Source organism: Chiloscyllium plagiosum, unplaced genomic scaffold (genome assembly GCF_037043375.1).
Source record: "Chiloscyllium plagiosum isolate Xiang-an unplaced genomic scaffold, Cpla_swu_hap1 HiC_scaffold_31, whole genome shotgun sequence".
NCBI classification, from domain to species: Eukaryota; Metazoa; Chordata; class Chondrichthyes; order Orectolobiformes; family Hemiscylliidae; genus Chiloscyllium; species Chiloscyllium plagiosum.
Window position 1 is genome coordinate 16,033,442 of NW_028270169.1, and position 14,229 is coordinate 16,047,670.

The 14,229-nt window shown below is 39.7% G+C and overlaps 1 protein-coding gene across 3 annotated transcripts in view; it reads left to right on the top strand.

Moving 5' to 3' along the window:
• Positions 1-14,016, top strand: part of sgsm2 (small G protein signaling modulator 2) — a 216,565-nt gene extending 202,549 nt beyond the window's left edge. For all 3 annotated transcript variants that reach the window (XM_087977285.1, XM_043718289.2, XM_043718290.2), the window contains 3 exons: positions 932-1,028; positions 5,599-5,766; positions 7,929-14,016. In XM_087977285.1, the coding sequence (XP_087833411.1) occupies positions 932-1,028; positions 5,599-5,766; positions 7,929-8,017 (354 nt within the window). In that variant the 3' untranslated portion in view covers positions 8,018-14,016. The remainder of the gene's footprint in view (positions 1-931; positions 1,029-5,598; positions 5,767-7,928) is intronic.
• The last annotated feature ends 213 nt before the right edge of the window (positions 14,017-14,229 follow it).

Here is a 14,229-nt window from a genome sequence, read left to right on the forward strand (position 1 = left end):
TTCAAATGGGTATTTACCATCCTTCATTTGGCTGGATTGTTATTCTGGAGTTCTTTCCTTAACACCATCACCACAAGGACTACAGCGGTTCTAGTAGGCACACTGCCAACTTGTCAGGGCAACTGGGAATGGGCTCCAAAAATCACTTTGGCATTTTTAAAATAAGATAAAGCTCCTATATTGACTAATGGCCATTTAGGTGAGGTATGGAGCCAATGCCATTAGCAAAGCAGGGGTGAAAATCAACATTGACAATAGCTCTCTTCAATAAATAAGGTTTCAGTAAATGGAAATACCAGATGGGTGAAGCAGTTGAAACCATCTGTCTGGTTTTGTGAACTCTATCTATCCCTATTGCTGTCAATTTAGTTGAATGTAAGTTATTTTGCTTTTTAAACATTTAAATAATCTAAGTTATTTTGCTTTTTGAAGTCATTTAATATTCCCCTCTCTTTGTATTTCAATCCAACTTTTACTCATTAAGTGCTAGACTTGAAAGTGTACAAGTTGTACAATGTGTCAGATGGTGTAGAAAAGCAGCTGTGCATATTTGTTGTTTAAAAAGCATGATTGTGACTTTGACTATCTGTCTGTGTAAAGTAGGTTGTATGTGGGGCCTGTACAGAAGTTCAGTGGATTCATAGCCAAAGATAATATTAACTGCCAGCTGAGAAAATGGGATTTTCATTTTCAAAATTGTAGTTGTTGAAGGAACCTCTCTTCACCTACTCCCCCCAGCTCTCTGTAAGCAGCATTGCAAAATCCCTTTGTGTTAGGGAACTGTTGACATTAATAGAAATACTGTGGCATAAAACAACTGAGTTGCCATATCTTGACTTTTACAGTCAGTACATAGGGTTTGATGCGTGTTACACAAAGTTGATACCGGTCATCATACCGAACCATAATACTATCTTAAACCCTTTTTCAGATTTTGGATTCTGAGCTCTTTGAGCTAATGCATCAGAATGGAGATTATACCCACTTCTACTTCTGCTATCGTTGGTTCCTGCTGGATTTCAAAAGAGGTGGGAATGAGAGTTCCAGAATTGTTTAATAATCATATTGTCATAAAGGTGTACAGCACGGAAAGAGACTCTTGGGTCCAACTCATCCACGCTAATCAAATATCCTAAAAAATTAATCTAGTCTCATTTACCAGCACTTTGCCCATATCCCTCTAAACCCTTCCTATTCATATACACATCCAGATGCCTTTTAAATGTTGTAATTGTACCGGCCTCCACCACTCCCTCAGGCAGCTGATTCCATACACTCAACAACTTCTGCGTGAAAAAGTTGCACCTTAGATCCCTTTTAAATCTTACCCCTCTCACCCTATGCCCTCTAGTTCTGGACTCACCACTCCAGGGAAAAGACCTTGTCTCTCTTCCCCATCCAATTATATTGGTTTAAACACTTCCCACAGGTAGCAATTCATACTGTGTACTGCAACCATCCTGGAGATTGTCATAGATCATGCTGCAGACTTCTCCACTTCAAATTAATTGAAAATATTGCTGTGTGGATTTGGTTGACTTGATAAGGTCATATGCATTGTGTGTCCTTAGTTGCCCTGAGAAGATAATAGTGAGCTATCTTCTGCGTTCCTTGTGAGTACACTTCCATGGGGCCAGTGACAATGGAGTTAAGCAAGTTAACATAGTGATGTTATGGTAGTGGGTTGAAGGGAAACTCTGAAGTGATGGTTTAGCTGGGGCGTTGTTGCTTGTTATCCTTTCAATGGTTCCACTTTCACTCTGACCGGTGAGAAACGCTTGTCAGACACATTAAGAGTGGCATGACTGATCCCAAGTAGAACAATGACAAGTTTTAATAATGATAGCCAAGCGTGAACCTAATCGGACCTGATCAGGTGTACCCGAGAACTCTGTGGGAAGCTAGAGAAGTGATTGCTGGGCCCCTTGCTGAAATATTTGTATCATTGATAGTCACAGGTGAGGTGCCGGAAGACTGGAGGTTGGCAAACATGGTGCCACTGTTTAAAAAGGGTGGTAAAGACAAGCCAGGGAACTATAGACCAGTGAGCCTGACCTTGGTGGTGGGCAAGTTGTTGGAGAGAATCCTGAGGGACAGGATGTACATGTATTTGGAAAGGCAAGGACTGATTCGGGATAGTCAACATGGCTTTGTGCGTGGGAAATCATGTCTCACAAACTTGATTGAGTTTTTGAAGAAGTAACAAAGAAGATTGATGAGGGAAGAGCAGTAAATGTGATCTATATGGACTTCAGTAAGGCGTTCGACAAGTTTCCCCTTGGGAGACTGATTAACAAGGTTAGATCTCATGGGATACAGGGAGAACTAGCCATTTGGATACAGAACTGGCTCAAAGGTAGAAGACAGAGGGTGGTGGTGCAGGGTTGTTTTTCAGACTGGAGGCCTGTGACCAGTGGAGTGCCACAAGTATCGGTGGTGGGCCCTCTACTTTTTGTCATTTACAAAAATGATTTGATAAATAAATAAATAAGAGGTACAGTTAGTAAGTTTGCAGATGACACCAAAATTGGAGGTGTAGTGGACAGCGAAGACGGTTATCTCAGATTACAATAGGATCTGGACCAGATGGGCCAATGGGCTGAGAAGTGGCAGATAGCGTTTAATTCAGATAAATGCGAGGTGCTGCGTTTTGGGAAAGCAAATCTTAGCAGGACTTATACACTTAATGGTAAGGTCCTAGGGAATGTTGCTGAACAAAGAGACCTTGGAGTGCAGGTTCATAGCTCCTTGAAAGTGGAGTCACAGGTGGATAGGATAGTGAAGGAGGTGTTTGGTATGCTTTCCTTTATTCGTCAGAGTATTGAGTACAGGAGTTGGGAGGTCATGTTGTGGCTGTACAGGACATTGGTTAGGCCACTGTTGGGATATTGCGTGCAATTCTGGTATCTTTGAAAGATGTTGTGAAACTTGAAAAGGTTCCGAAAAAATTTACAAGGATGTTGCCAGGGTTGGAGGATCTGAGCTACAGGGAGAGGCTGAACAGGCTGGCGCTGTTTTCCCTGGAGCATTGGAGGCTGAGGGGTGACCTAATAGAGGTTTACAAAATGATGAGGGGCATGGATAGGATAAATAGGCAAAGTCTTTTCCCTGGGGTCGGGGAGTCCAGAACTAGAGGGCATAGGTTTAGGGTGAGAGGGGAAAGATATAAAAGAGACCTAAGTGGCAACGTTTTCACGCAGAGGGTGGTACGTGTATGGAATGAGCTGCCAGAGGATGTGGTAGAGGCTGGTACAATTGCAACATTTAAGAAGCATTTGGATGGGTATATGAATAGGAAGAGTTTGGAGGGATATGGGCTGGGTGCTGGCAGGTGGGACTAGATTGGTTTGGGATATCTGGTCAGCATGGACAGGTTGGACTGAAGGGTCTGTTTCCATGCTGTACATCTCTATGACTCTAGAATGTTTTACATGGTAGTGATGATCATCTTTTGACATTTTAATGACATTATATCCAAATTAATTTCCTGTCAATCTTTACTATTATAAATTCCTGTGATCATATTGATTATGCAAATTTGTAATTACATCCCACTAGTGTGAGTGTTTTATTACAGCATATAAAGTTCACATAGACAGTTCTCTCTTTAAATTAGAGCATAGGAGTTTAAAATATAAAAATGAAAAGGATAATACTTCTCAAGTCAGCTAGAAATAGGGGATTAATCATCTTAAATCATCCTTTTCTAAAAAGAAATGTCTCTTTTTCTTGACAGATGATAAATGTTTGAATTATTTTCAATATGAGGAGCTGAATTCTTTAATGGCTGTTAGAAGATTCAATTGTATTTACCAAGTAGCCTTTTGTCATTGTGGATGCTGTGTGCTGTCATACTTTATCTAAAAGACTAGTCTGAAGCACATTATTAGCAAAGGAAAGCCCTGGAAATGTAGTTCAGCATAATGTTGCTAGGTTCCAACTGTTTCTATGACAACTGCATTATCTATCAAGTGTCATCTGTACCTTTAGGGCTTGCTATGTTAATTTTCACCCAGATTGTTCTGCAACATTTAAAAAACAATACGTATCCCTTCAATACCTCCACCCAAAAAGTATGGCTCGTGTTGCATTTATCTGAAAGGCAACTGAAGGATATCCTTGATGTTATGCACTGGTCAATATTTATCTCGTAATCCATACTGAAACAGATTATATGGTCATTATGTTGTTGCTTTGTTGTTTGTGCACACGTTTGTGACTGTATTGCCTAAATTACAACAATAGCTACACTTCAAAAAGCGGCTTTCAGTACATTAGGGCATCTGTAGGTCCCACACAGCATTATATAAGTGAAAAATTTTTTGTCCAGCAAGTAACCTTTCCATCCTCACCCATCTTTATCACCCTTTCGCAATATCTCCAGTTGCTAGATTATGCTCTGGTCAATGTTTTGGTTAATTCACGGCCCAGTGCAACTGAATGATCTCAAAGATCTTAAGTTCTGTCCTCCTCTTGTGCTGAGTATAAAAAAAAGACTGACCTGTATTTTTAAATGCTTTTGAAAGCCTCAAACCCTCTCACACCACTAAGTAAATCTAAAATGTAGCCACTGTCATAATGCAGCAGCGATTTTTGTGCGCTGCAAGCTGCAATAAACTGGTAAGAGAAATGGACAGACCATCTGTTTCAGGTCGGAGTGAGGGGTGAATATTAGAATTCCCTTGTTTTCCATTCAAGGTTTTGTTTTAATGAATTGGCAGATGATTGCACTTCAAACTGTGCAGCACACCTCCACTCCTAGTGTTTACCAAAATTCCTCGTTTGGAGAAATGCTGCTCAGATACAGTGGGACATGCAGTTTCCTGCTGGCGGAAGCAGTTCTGAGATTCTGTATCCATCTGCAATGATTGATTGGACTGCATGTCCTCTTCTGTGCTGTATCATCCTACAGGTCTCTGAAGTGGGAATTGAGCTCAAATCTTCTGACTCAGAGGTAACTGTGTAAAACACTGAGCCAAACCTGATACCATATCATCAAAGTTGAAAAGTGCAGCACTGGAAAAGCACAGCAGGTCAGGCAACATCTGAGGTGCAGTAGAATTGGCGTTTCGGGCATAAGCCTGATGAAGGCCTTATGCCCGGAACATAGATTCTACTGCTCCTCGGATGCTGCCTCCCCTGCTGTGCTTTTCCAGCACCACACCTTTCAACTCTGATCGCTAGTATCTGTAGACCTAACTTTCTCCACCATTGTCATCAAGCTGACCCTGTGGGCAAAAGATGCTACAAGTGGTCTTAGCAGTGTTGAATTAGTGAAAGAGTGTAGTTGGCTGCTGCCCTAGCTGGATTATATGAGAAGATTTGAGTGGGGACAATTACAACTATAGTTCCTGCAGACATGCAAAAATTGACATATATGTGAAGCCTTGAACAAAGTGCAAGCCAATGGGCAGCGGCTGCTGAACCAATGCCCCAGCAAGAAGCTAGCTTCCTGTCAAAAATAAGATCTTTAGTTGAGTCTATTAATTAAGCTGTTCATGTGTTATTTATCATTATTTCTTGTGTGTATAATCAAGTCACCTTCAAAATAAGTGTGTCATGAAACATATCACTTAAACTGACTATCTTTTGGCACAGAACTCTTGTATGAGGATGTCTTTGCAGTGTGGGAGGTTATCTGGGCAGCTAAATATATCTCTTCAGAGCACTTTGTCCTTTTCATTGCCTTGGCTCTGGTGGAGGTTTACCGTGAAATCATACGTGATAACAACATGGACTTCACAGACATTATAAAGTTTTTCAACGGTGAGTTCAGGCACTTTCAAAAGTACATATGACTTTCTCACTGTTTTTCAGAGGATATGCATGAAAGTTTTCTGGTGTTTTTCCTTCCCCTTTATCTGAATATCTGGCTGGTAATCCCAAATTTTTCTGTCGGTACTCTGAGTCATTGGCTCAAAATTGAAGTGACAGATGGCAAGCTATACTGTTCTCACATCCTTGGGGCCAGGAGAGGTAATTAGCCCAGAAAGACTTAAGGAGGAAATGAATAAAAGTTAAATTCCAAAGTAAAGTGTCCTGGTGACGACAGTAGTAAAGTTGCTGTCTCATCCCACTTTCTCAGCAGATCACAAGTAATGGGGATCTCATCACTGCCAGTCTCAGACCTACTTTGATCTTTCATTTTTCAGCACTAAATAATAAACAGGGAAAGGGAGTCTGGCAGATTTTTATTTTGGCAAAAACAGCCTGGGGGCAATGAGACTGGTTTAACTGTTTCTCCTGGCTAAAGTCAACTCATTCAAGGAAGATTGAGGATCACATTTGGAAGCTTCCCTTTTGGTATGGGTTCAGTGTCGTACCATTTACTACCCCTGTTCATGAGCCTCAGTCAAAATGTGCCATTCCAGTTAGATATGATACATTGTAAATACAGGCTTGTTCCAAGGATGAGAGATTGCAGTTTCATGGATGAGACTTAACAGTTTTAAATAGAGTAAAGGGAATGGGGTATAAAAGCAGGGAGATTTTGCTAAAACAGTTTGGATTAAAAACTGGCTTTCTGAAAGAAGGCAGCGAGTGGTGGTCGATGGAAAATATTCAGCCTGGAGTGGGGTTACTAATGGTGGGCCACAAGGATCTGTTTTGGGACCACTGCTGTTTGTCATTTTTATAAATGACTTAGATGCAGATATAGGTGGATGGATTAGTGAATTTGCAGATGACACTAAAGTTGGTGGAGTGGTGGACAGTTAGGAAGAATGTTGCAGGGGGACTTGGATAAACTGCAGAATTGGGCTGAGAGGTGGCAGATAAATGTGAGGTGATTCACTTTGGGAAAAATAACAGGAATGCAGAATACTGGGTCAATGGAAAGATTCTTGGTAGTTTGGATGTGCAGAGGGATCTTGGTGTCCATGTACATAGATCCCTGAAAGTTGCCACCAGGTTGATAGTGCTATTAAGAAGACATATGGTGTGTTAGGTTTTATTGGTAGAGGGATTGAATTCCAGAGCCACATTATCATGTTGCATCTATACAAAACACTAGGACGACCTCACTTGGAATATTGTGTACAGTTCTGGTTGCCCCATTACAGGAAGGATGTGGAAGCATTGGAAAAGGTGCAGAGGAGATTTATCAGGACGTTGCCTGGTCTGGAGGAAAGGTCTTATGAAGAAAGGCTGAGACACTTGAGTCTGTTCTCATTGCAAAGAAGGAAGGGATTTGATAGAGACATATAAGATGATCGGAGGATTAGATAGGGTAGATAGGATGCTGATGTCGGCTTGTACAAGGGGGCATAACTACAAATTGAGGGGTGTTAGATTTAAGACAGATGCCAGAGGCAGGTTATTTACGCAGAGAGTGGTAAGGGTGTGGAATGCCCTATCTGCCAATGTAGTTAACTCAGCCACATTAGGGGGATTTAAACAATCCTTAGATAAGCACATGGATGATGATGAGATCGTGTAGGGGGACAAGCTGAGAATAGTTCACAGGTTGGCGAACATAGAGGGCTGAAGGGCCTGTTCTGCACTGTATTGTTCTATGTTCTATCTTCTATGACAGAAGACTTGATGACCAAAATTTCAGCTGGTAGTCAGAGGAACTTAACACTAGGGGGCATGCATTTAAGGTGAGAGGGGAAAAGTTCAAAGGAGATGTGAGGCACAAGATTTTTATAAAGAGGCAGGAGTCTGGAATGTGCCAGCCAGGGGTTGAGGCAGACATATTAGGGGTGTTTAAGGGACAACATTGTGGGCCAAAGGGCCCTTTCGTGTGCTGCAGTTCTATGTTCTAACCAGATGGCATGTGAGAAAGGACTTCGTTATGCAATGAATGGTTTAGGTTTGCAATGCTTTGTCTGAACCAGTGGTGGATGCATGCTCAATAGTATCTTTCAAAATGGATTAATATAAATACTTGAAGGGGAAACAAGTTTAATGCTTAATTTTTCCTTCAGAAATGGCAGAGCGTCATGACGCCCAGCAGATCCTGAGGATTGCACGCGAGCTGGTCTACAAGGTGCAGACGTTGATAGAGAACAAGTAATAGAACTAAGCCAGCAGGAAATAGATGCGGATACTCAGCTTTCTCCTAGCAAGCTTGAGTGAGGAATCTTCCTCCACCACCCAGCACCAACCTTCACCCCAACATCCCCCCTCCTCTCCCCCTGCACCAGCTCCAGTTTCCCTACATTAGAAAAATGATGGTTCAGCAAAACGAGTTGGCCACATCTTCTCTACTTCAGAGGATGTCATGCACTGAATTGAAAATGCAAATGGAGGCCAGGAATTTGCCAAAAAAGTTGCAATTTTATCCCTAACCAGGTTCACTAATCATCAGTCACATTTTAGAGATCCTTTAACATGGTGGATAAAATCACATTTTCCTTTACGTTCCTTTCTGTCTCTGCCCACTCTTCATTGAGAGTGTATTTAATTTCCTCATTCACTTATTTATTTTCCAAACTCAGAGAGTGCCTAAATATTAAATTTGTGGCAAAAAAAAAACCCCTTTCACCATCCACATCATATTCCTGTACCCTTAGACTGACAGACGGGTATATCTTAAACACTAACCTGGGAATAAGTGGGGATTTTCCCCCAGATTTTGCATTTGTGAATTCACAGTGTTTTTTAACTTCTGCAGACTGATTGATTGATTGGATTTGGATGGACTGGTGTATATTTGGAATACTCTTCAATTCAGATCAATCCAATCTTATGGACTATTTTAGCATGTTTACACCAAAATAAGATTTATTGATATTTTAATTTTATGAAGAATGTTGCCAATGATTTGATGTTCTATGGTTCTGTGTGTTTGTGTAATTCTGAATGTTCCCAATATATTGGGAAATAATTTCCATGTGTCATACAGTATCTGCAATCTCTCTTCTCAAGGGCATTTCTTGATTCACTCTTAGTACATCCATCAGTGAATCTGGATTGAGTGCAATCAGCTTTTGTGTTTGTAGGTAACCAAACTATTTCAGAGCCAGCAAAGGCCATATTAGCCTGTCAGTTCTCTCCAAGCCCCCAGTTAATTGTGTCCGTGTAATATTTTGCAATGGTTTGGATCACAATTGTAAATCTAAGCTATAGACCTCCTCAGCCACCCGTGACAACCCTAATTTTACTGCTTGTCACTGGGGTTTGTCATCTCCTTCCTATCGCATTGAAGTGCTGCATCTTCGTGTGAAGCGCTTTGCAGTGGTCCAACCAGTTAAAATGGCAGGATTCCCTGTAATCCTAACTTAAAGACTTTACAGTTATCAAAAAATAATCAAAAGGAAGGCCCTGGATTACAGACCAGATAAATCTTTAATGAACCTGCAAGAATCAGAAGTGTGTGGTGTATATTTTCATCTCTGCTTTTCTGAGATACTTTTCTCCCTGCCATTTTGTTCTCCCTTTTACTTCATTCCTGAAGACACTATCTCCTTATTCACATGGTTTCAAAGATTCTGACTCTCTGTTGAGTACCTCTCCTTGTCTATTATTCATACGTGAAACCTAAAAAGTTGCCAATTATTTAGTTTTGGGGTTGTGTAGGGGCTGTCTCAGCCTGATCGAATCTTGCCTTGACATGATGTTCATTCATGGCTGCATGAGTCACAGGAGGGATCAGGGACAGCCAATGTTTCTACCTGTTCCTAACCTGAGAATGCAGCATCCCGACCTCCATCAGCACATTGAGCATAAATCAGGAATAGTGTGGACTTTCCTGATCTAGAAAGGCAAACCATTCCTTTGATGAACTCTCTGATCCACCCATTAATAAAAAATGGCAATCCATTGCATTGACAGTCTACTTGCAACACAATTTGAAACCTCTTATACTGAACAGGAGAAGAAAACCTTGCATCATTTTTCTCTCCTTAACTCTCAGCGTCACAAAGAGAGAGACCCACACTCCACCATGGCTCAATTGGTAACTGCATACTAAAAGGTTATTAAACTGGGACCAAGCAACCAAATAGAAACTATCACCAATTACTATGCAGGTATCAATTGCCATCTGGTGTCTCATTGTAGTAATCATAAACCATTAAAGGTAAATAGATTGCAACGAAACATTGACAAAATGTGCAGTTATGAGAGATGTCATATCATCAGTTTGAATGAAACTGCAAATAACTGCAGGATTGGTGCAAAGCTACAGTCTGAGATGACCAGCAGAAAGAATGGGCAGGGATTGCAGTTTCCCACTTTTCCTCTAAATTGTTTCTTTTCCTTCCCTTGCCGCTTGTTCTGTTTTATTTGGAATGTGCAATAAGTCTCACGTCCCCACCTTTCTGCACTGCTCACTCTTTGGGCAAGACTCTGTGCCAAAATTAACACTTGGCAACTTAGCCTTTCAATTAAAACATTTTGAAAATTGAAGATTGACATACATAATATAAAAGATTTTCTCTCTGTATTGAGCATCTTGTTTTTTTAATGTTCAGTATTACTGATCACGGAAAAGGGGGGAGACTCTGGACTGGTATATAAATAACCTCTTTCAGTGACTCACAGTTCCCTGTAATGCAAGTATGAGGCCTTTTCGATTTCATGGCTGACATATGTCATGTACTAATTTTTTTACCAGTCATTGTCCTCGTTTACAATAAGTTAGAGGCTACGTTAGAGGCAGGGGGTGGAATGGATGTGACATTGCCATTTAAAATATTTAGAAAAATAATTTTGAGAGCCTGCCCAGAGAGAATTATCTAAGTTTTTAGTAATTGGGTCAAATTTGCCAAGGACTTTGAGAGGCTACATGATAGACATGTGACTTTTATATTGATACATTTGAGAGGAGAGTAAATAAAGTCTGTTGTATTTTCTCAAAACTAAATGCCAGGTATAATTTTTTTATCACACTCATTTAGACACGCAGTGTGTTTTCAGCTTGAATTAACCTCTGACTCTCAAATCTACCTCAGCTAGTTGTGATTGTGATAAATTCCTTGCTGTAAACGAAACACTTTTTTCAATCTGTCAGCATTCACACTCTCAGAGAATGTGTATTCTTTTCTCCTCTTCAATTTACTTAAATGTTCCCTTTCTTGCCCAGGAATGGCTATATTTAAAAACAGAAAGCTCCTATCTTACATTCCTACATGGCTTTTGAAGTGTGGATGATTTTCTTTCTCCCCGTGTCTCCTTTCTTAAAAAGCAATTTGTTAGTCTCCCAGTATAACTTCTGCAGAAAATCAGCCTTAGAAAATAAGTATAGATGCCTGTTTCTGCAGGTTGTTTGATAATATTCTGAAGTTGGAACATTGATTAATTAAAGCATTACAGTGCACTAATTTCCTTGCATGTCGTAGCACACTGTGAGAACCCTTGTAGCTGTTCATTTGCATCCTGCGAGTAGGAACATTTATTATGAATACATATTTATGGAGATCAGGATAATTTCCCAGGCCTCTTGCAGAATTCAGCTGAAGGCAGAAACTGGATAAAGGTGCTGGTTTGTATAACAACTTTCTATGCAGGGAGTTCTACGTTAATGTTTCGGATGAGGGGAGGGTGTAAACTTGTCTGTCTTGCTCAACTTTTCCAGTGAGGACTGGAGTAGAATCAAACTGATGCTCAGCCAAAGATATAGAAGCAGCAGTCTTTGAAAAGTGCTTTTCAAACATTTTTTTTTATCCCATTGCTGCTGATTGTTTATTGAGAAATTCACTGGTGAATTGGTCAAATTAGGGACATCACCATAATGAAAAGGCACAGGAGCAAAGATGAAAATCCTTTAAATTATACAAAGTTAGTTTGAGAGCCTGTGATTTGTAGACTGAATAGAAGAAATGAAGGAGGCCAGGAGTTTTGTGACCTGGCAAAGATGGACTTAGATTTGAAGGCAGTTTGATGTAAAATGCAGACTCCTACATTCTATTTCCCCTGGAATTTTATGCTCCATAATTAAACATTCCACATTATATAGTAAGAAATTCTAAAATTGACAAAATATCTAAAATGGTTTCTATATAGCTTTGGAGAATATCTGAAAGTTGTAATATATTGGGCTGCTGATACCTGACAATATTAAGACAGTGTTTTGTCAGGCGATGAGTGTCATGGAGCAAAGGTGGGTAAATGCCATTGAGGTGCTGAATGGCCCACTTCTAATATAATATACCCATCCCCTAATAAGCAGGTTTATATTCAAATACTAAATATAAGTCACTATTTTTTAAAAAATACTTTCTCTCAAAATACATCACACAATGGGCTGTAAATTGTTTTATTAAATGAACAGTAGTTCATTTCTTCTTCACCAAATCCAGAATTTAAAATGTAGGATTCTGAAGCCTTGAGGCGTGTGATGTCTGAGAATGGTTTTATTTGGTGAGTCACTTAGCCCAACAACTTAGAATTACATGGCACCTTTCACTTAGTAAGAAACGTTGTCAAGGTAAGAGGAAAGCACAAGTGTCTTCTTGCTTATCATTGAGAAATTTCACCCTGTACCTTCAAACCTTTACAGCTTATGAAATATATAAATGCTTGGCTTCTGCTTTAAACCTTGTTAAACCAATGATTGTGTTCTATGATTAAATTTCATGTAAGATTCTGTTGTAGGTACTGTACATATTTAACTTGTAAAATGTCAGTGTTAGTCTGCTCTATTTATTGGATTCTGTTTGTGTTCTGCTGCAAACAGCTGACTTTGTTCTAAAGTTATTAAGCATTTCTTTCAACTTGTGGCTGTCAACTAAGCAGAGTTAGAACAGGTACACACTTGCTTTCTCCCTCAAAAGAGCCTTTTTATTTCAAATTAAGGAATCAGCCTCTGAGGCATAATTCTACACTTTACTACATTCCAAGTGGTGAAACTGTTTCAAAGTCCAGCATGTTCTGTTGCATTGGTTAATGCTTTCTGACAATAAACTCCACTTTGCAGAGTCCTGGATAAGGAGGGTGAGTGAAGTTGCCACTGATTAAGGCCCATACATGACGACATGGTCAGAGTGGTGATGGACAGTTTGGCCTTGTGGAATGGTGCCAAAATTAGCATCTTTGGGATGAAAGAGGAAAATGTTGAGCAGAGGCTGGTGTGGTCAAGAAAACCATGCCACTAAATTTATAATCAATCCTAGTTGGCTTCTCCAGTAGATATTGAACATTCAGCAATAGGGACTTAGAATTGTTGTTATCATCTTCAAAGGTGAAGTATCTGATACAGTTCACTCCAGGACTTTGCATTGTCTCACACAGATAGCTGCAATCAAACTTTTTCTGATAACTTTCAAAAATGCTGATGAAGTAGTTGTGTTTCACACAATCTGCACTTGTCAGTACAGTCAAATTACTAAGGACTTCTCTTTCAAACATATGAAACTTTTGGCAAAATCCTCTAACAGCATCCTCCCCATGTCGGGAGTATTTTGGAACTAGAATTGGAGTATTTTTATTAATAAAAGCTTTTTTCTTTAAGCCATTTCATAATTACCCCTTCTTATAGCAGATTAATCATATGATAGTTATGATGGTTTACATTTAATGACAAATGTTCTGCACTGCAGGACTTGGGATGGGGAGAAACTAGAGCTATAGTTCACAGCGCCAATAATTTTCCAAAGGGCATAATTTGCCTTAGGTTTCTAAATGAAATAGATGCTAAGTTTGTTTAATAAGCCTGGGAATGACCATGTATAATATTGCTGTATGAACCTTACATAAAATTGCATCATATTTGTTTGCTATTTTGATGAGGGCATTGGATATGTGAGCACTTGTATGAAAGGGATGAATTTTGTACGCTGATGTACACACCGCGTAATTTCTTAGCGATCATTTCTTCCCCCAACCTCAACCAAAACACGAATGTTACAAATATATCTGAAGCTTGCACTGCCTTTGAATTGTGGTTGGGATGATAAACTCTCACAGCAGTGAATCAATGTGTGCAACTCTCGTTCACTTGGTACCTATATTATGTTGTACATGTACTGCACCTTAAACTTTGTGATGCGTTATTTATTTTTGCATTTCCTTTGTGTTACAATATGTACTTTTGAATGTAATGTTGTATGAAATAAATTATTGTCTCGCATTATTTTACTGTCTATTGCACAATTGGATCTGACCTGAACAAAAATATGATTCTGAAGAACCTCTTAGTATCCAGCTAAAAATCACACAACAACAGTTTATAGTTCTACAGGTTTATTTGTAAGTACCCTGATCAGTTACCTGATGAAGAAGGAGCGGCACTCTGAAAGCTAATAGTTCCAAGTAAACCTGTTGGACAATAACCTATGCTGTGTG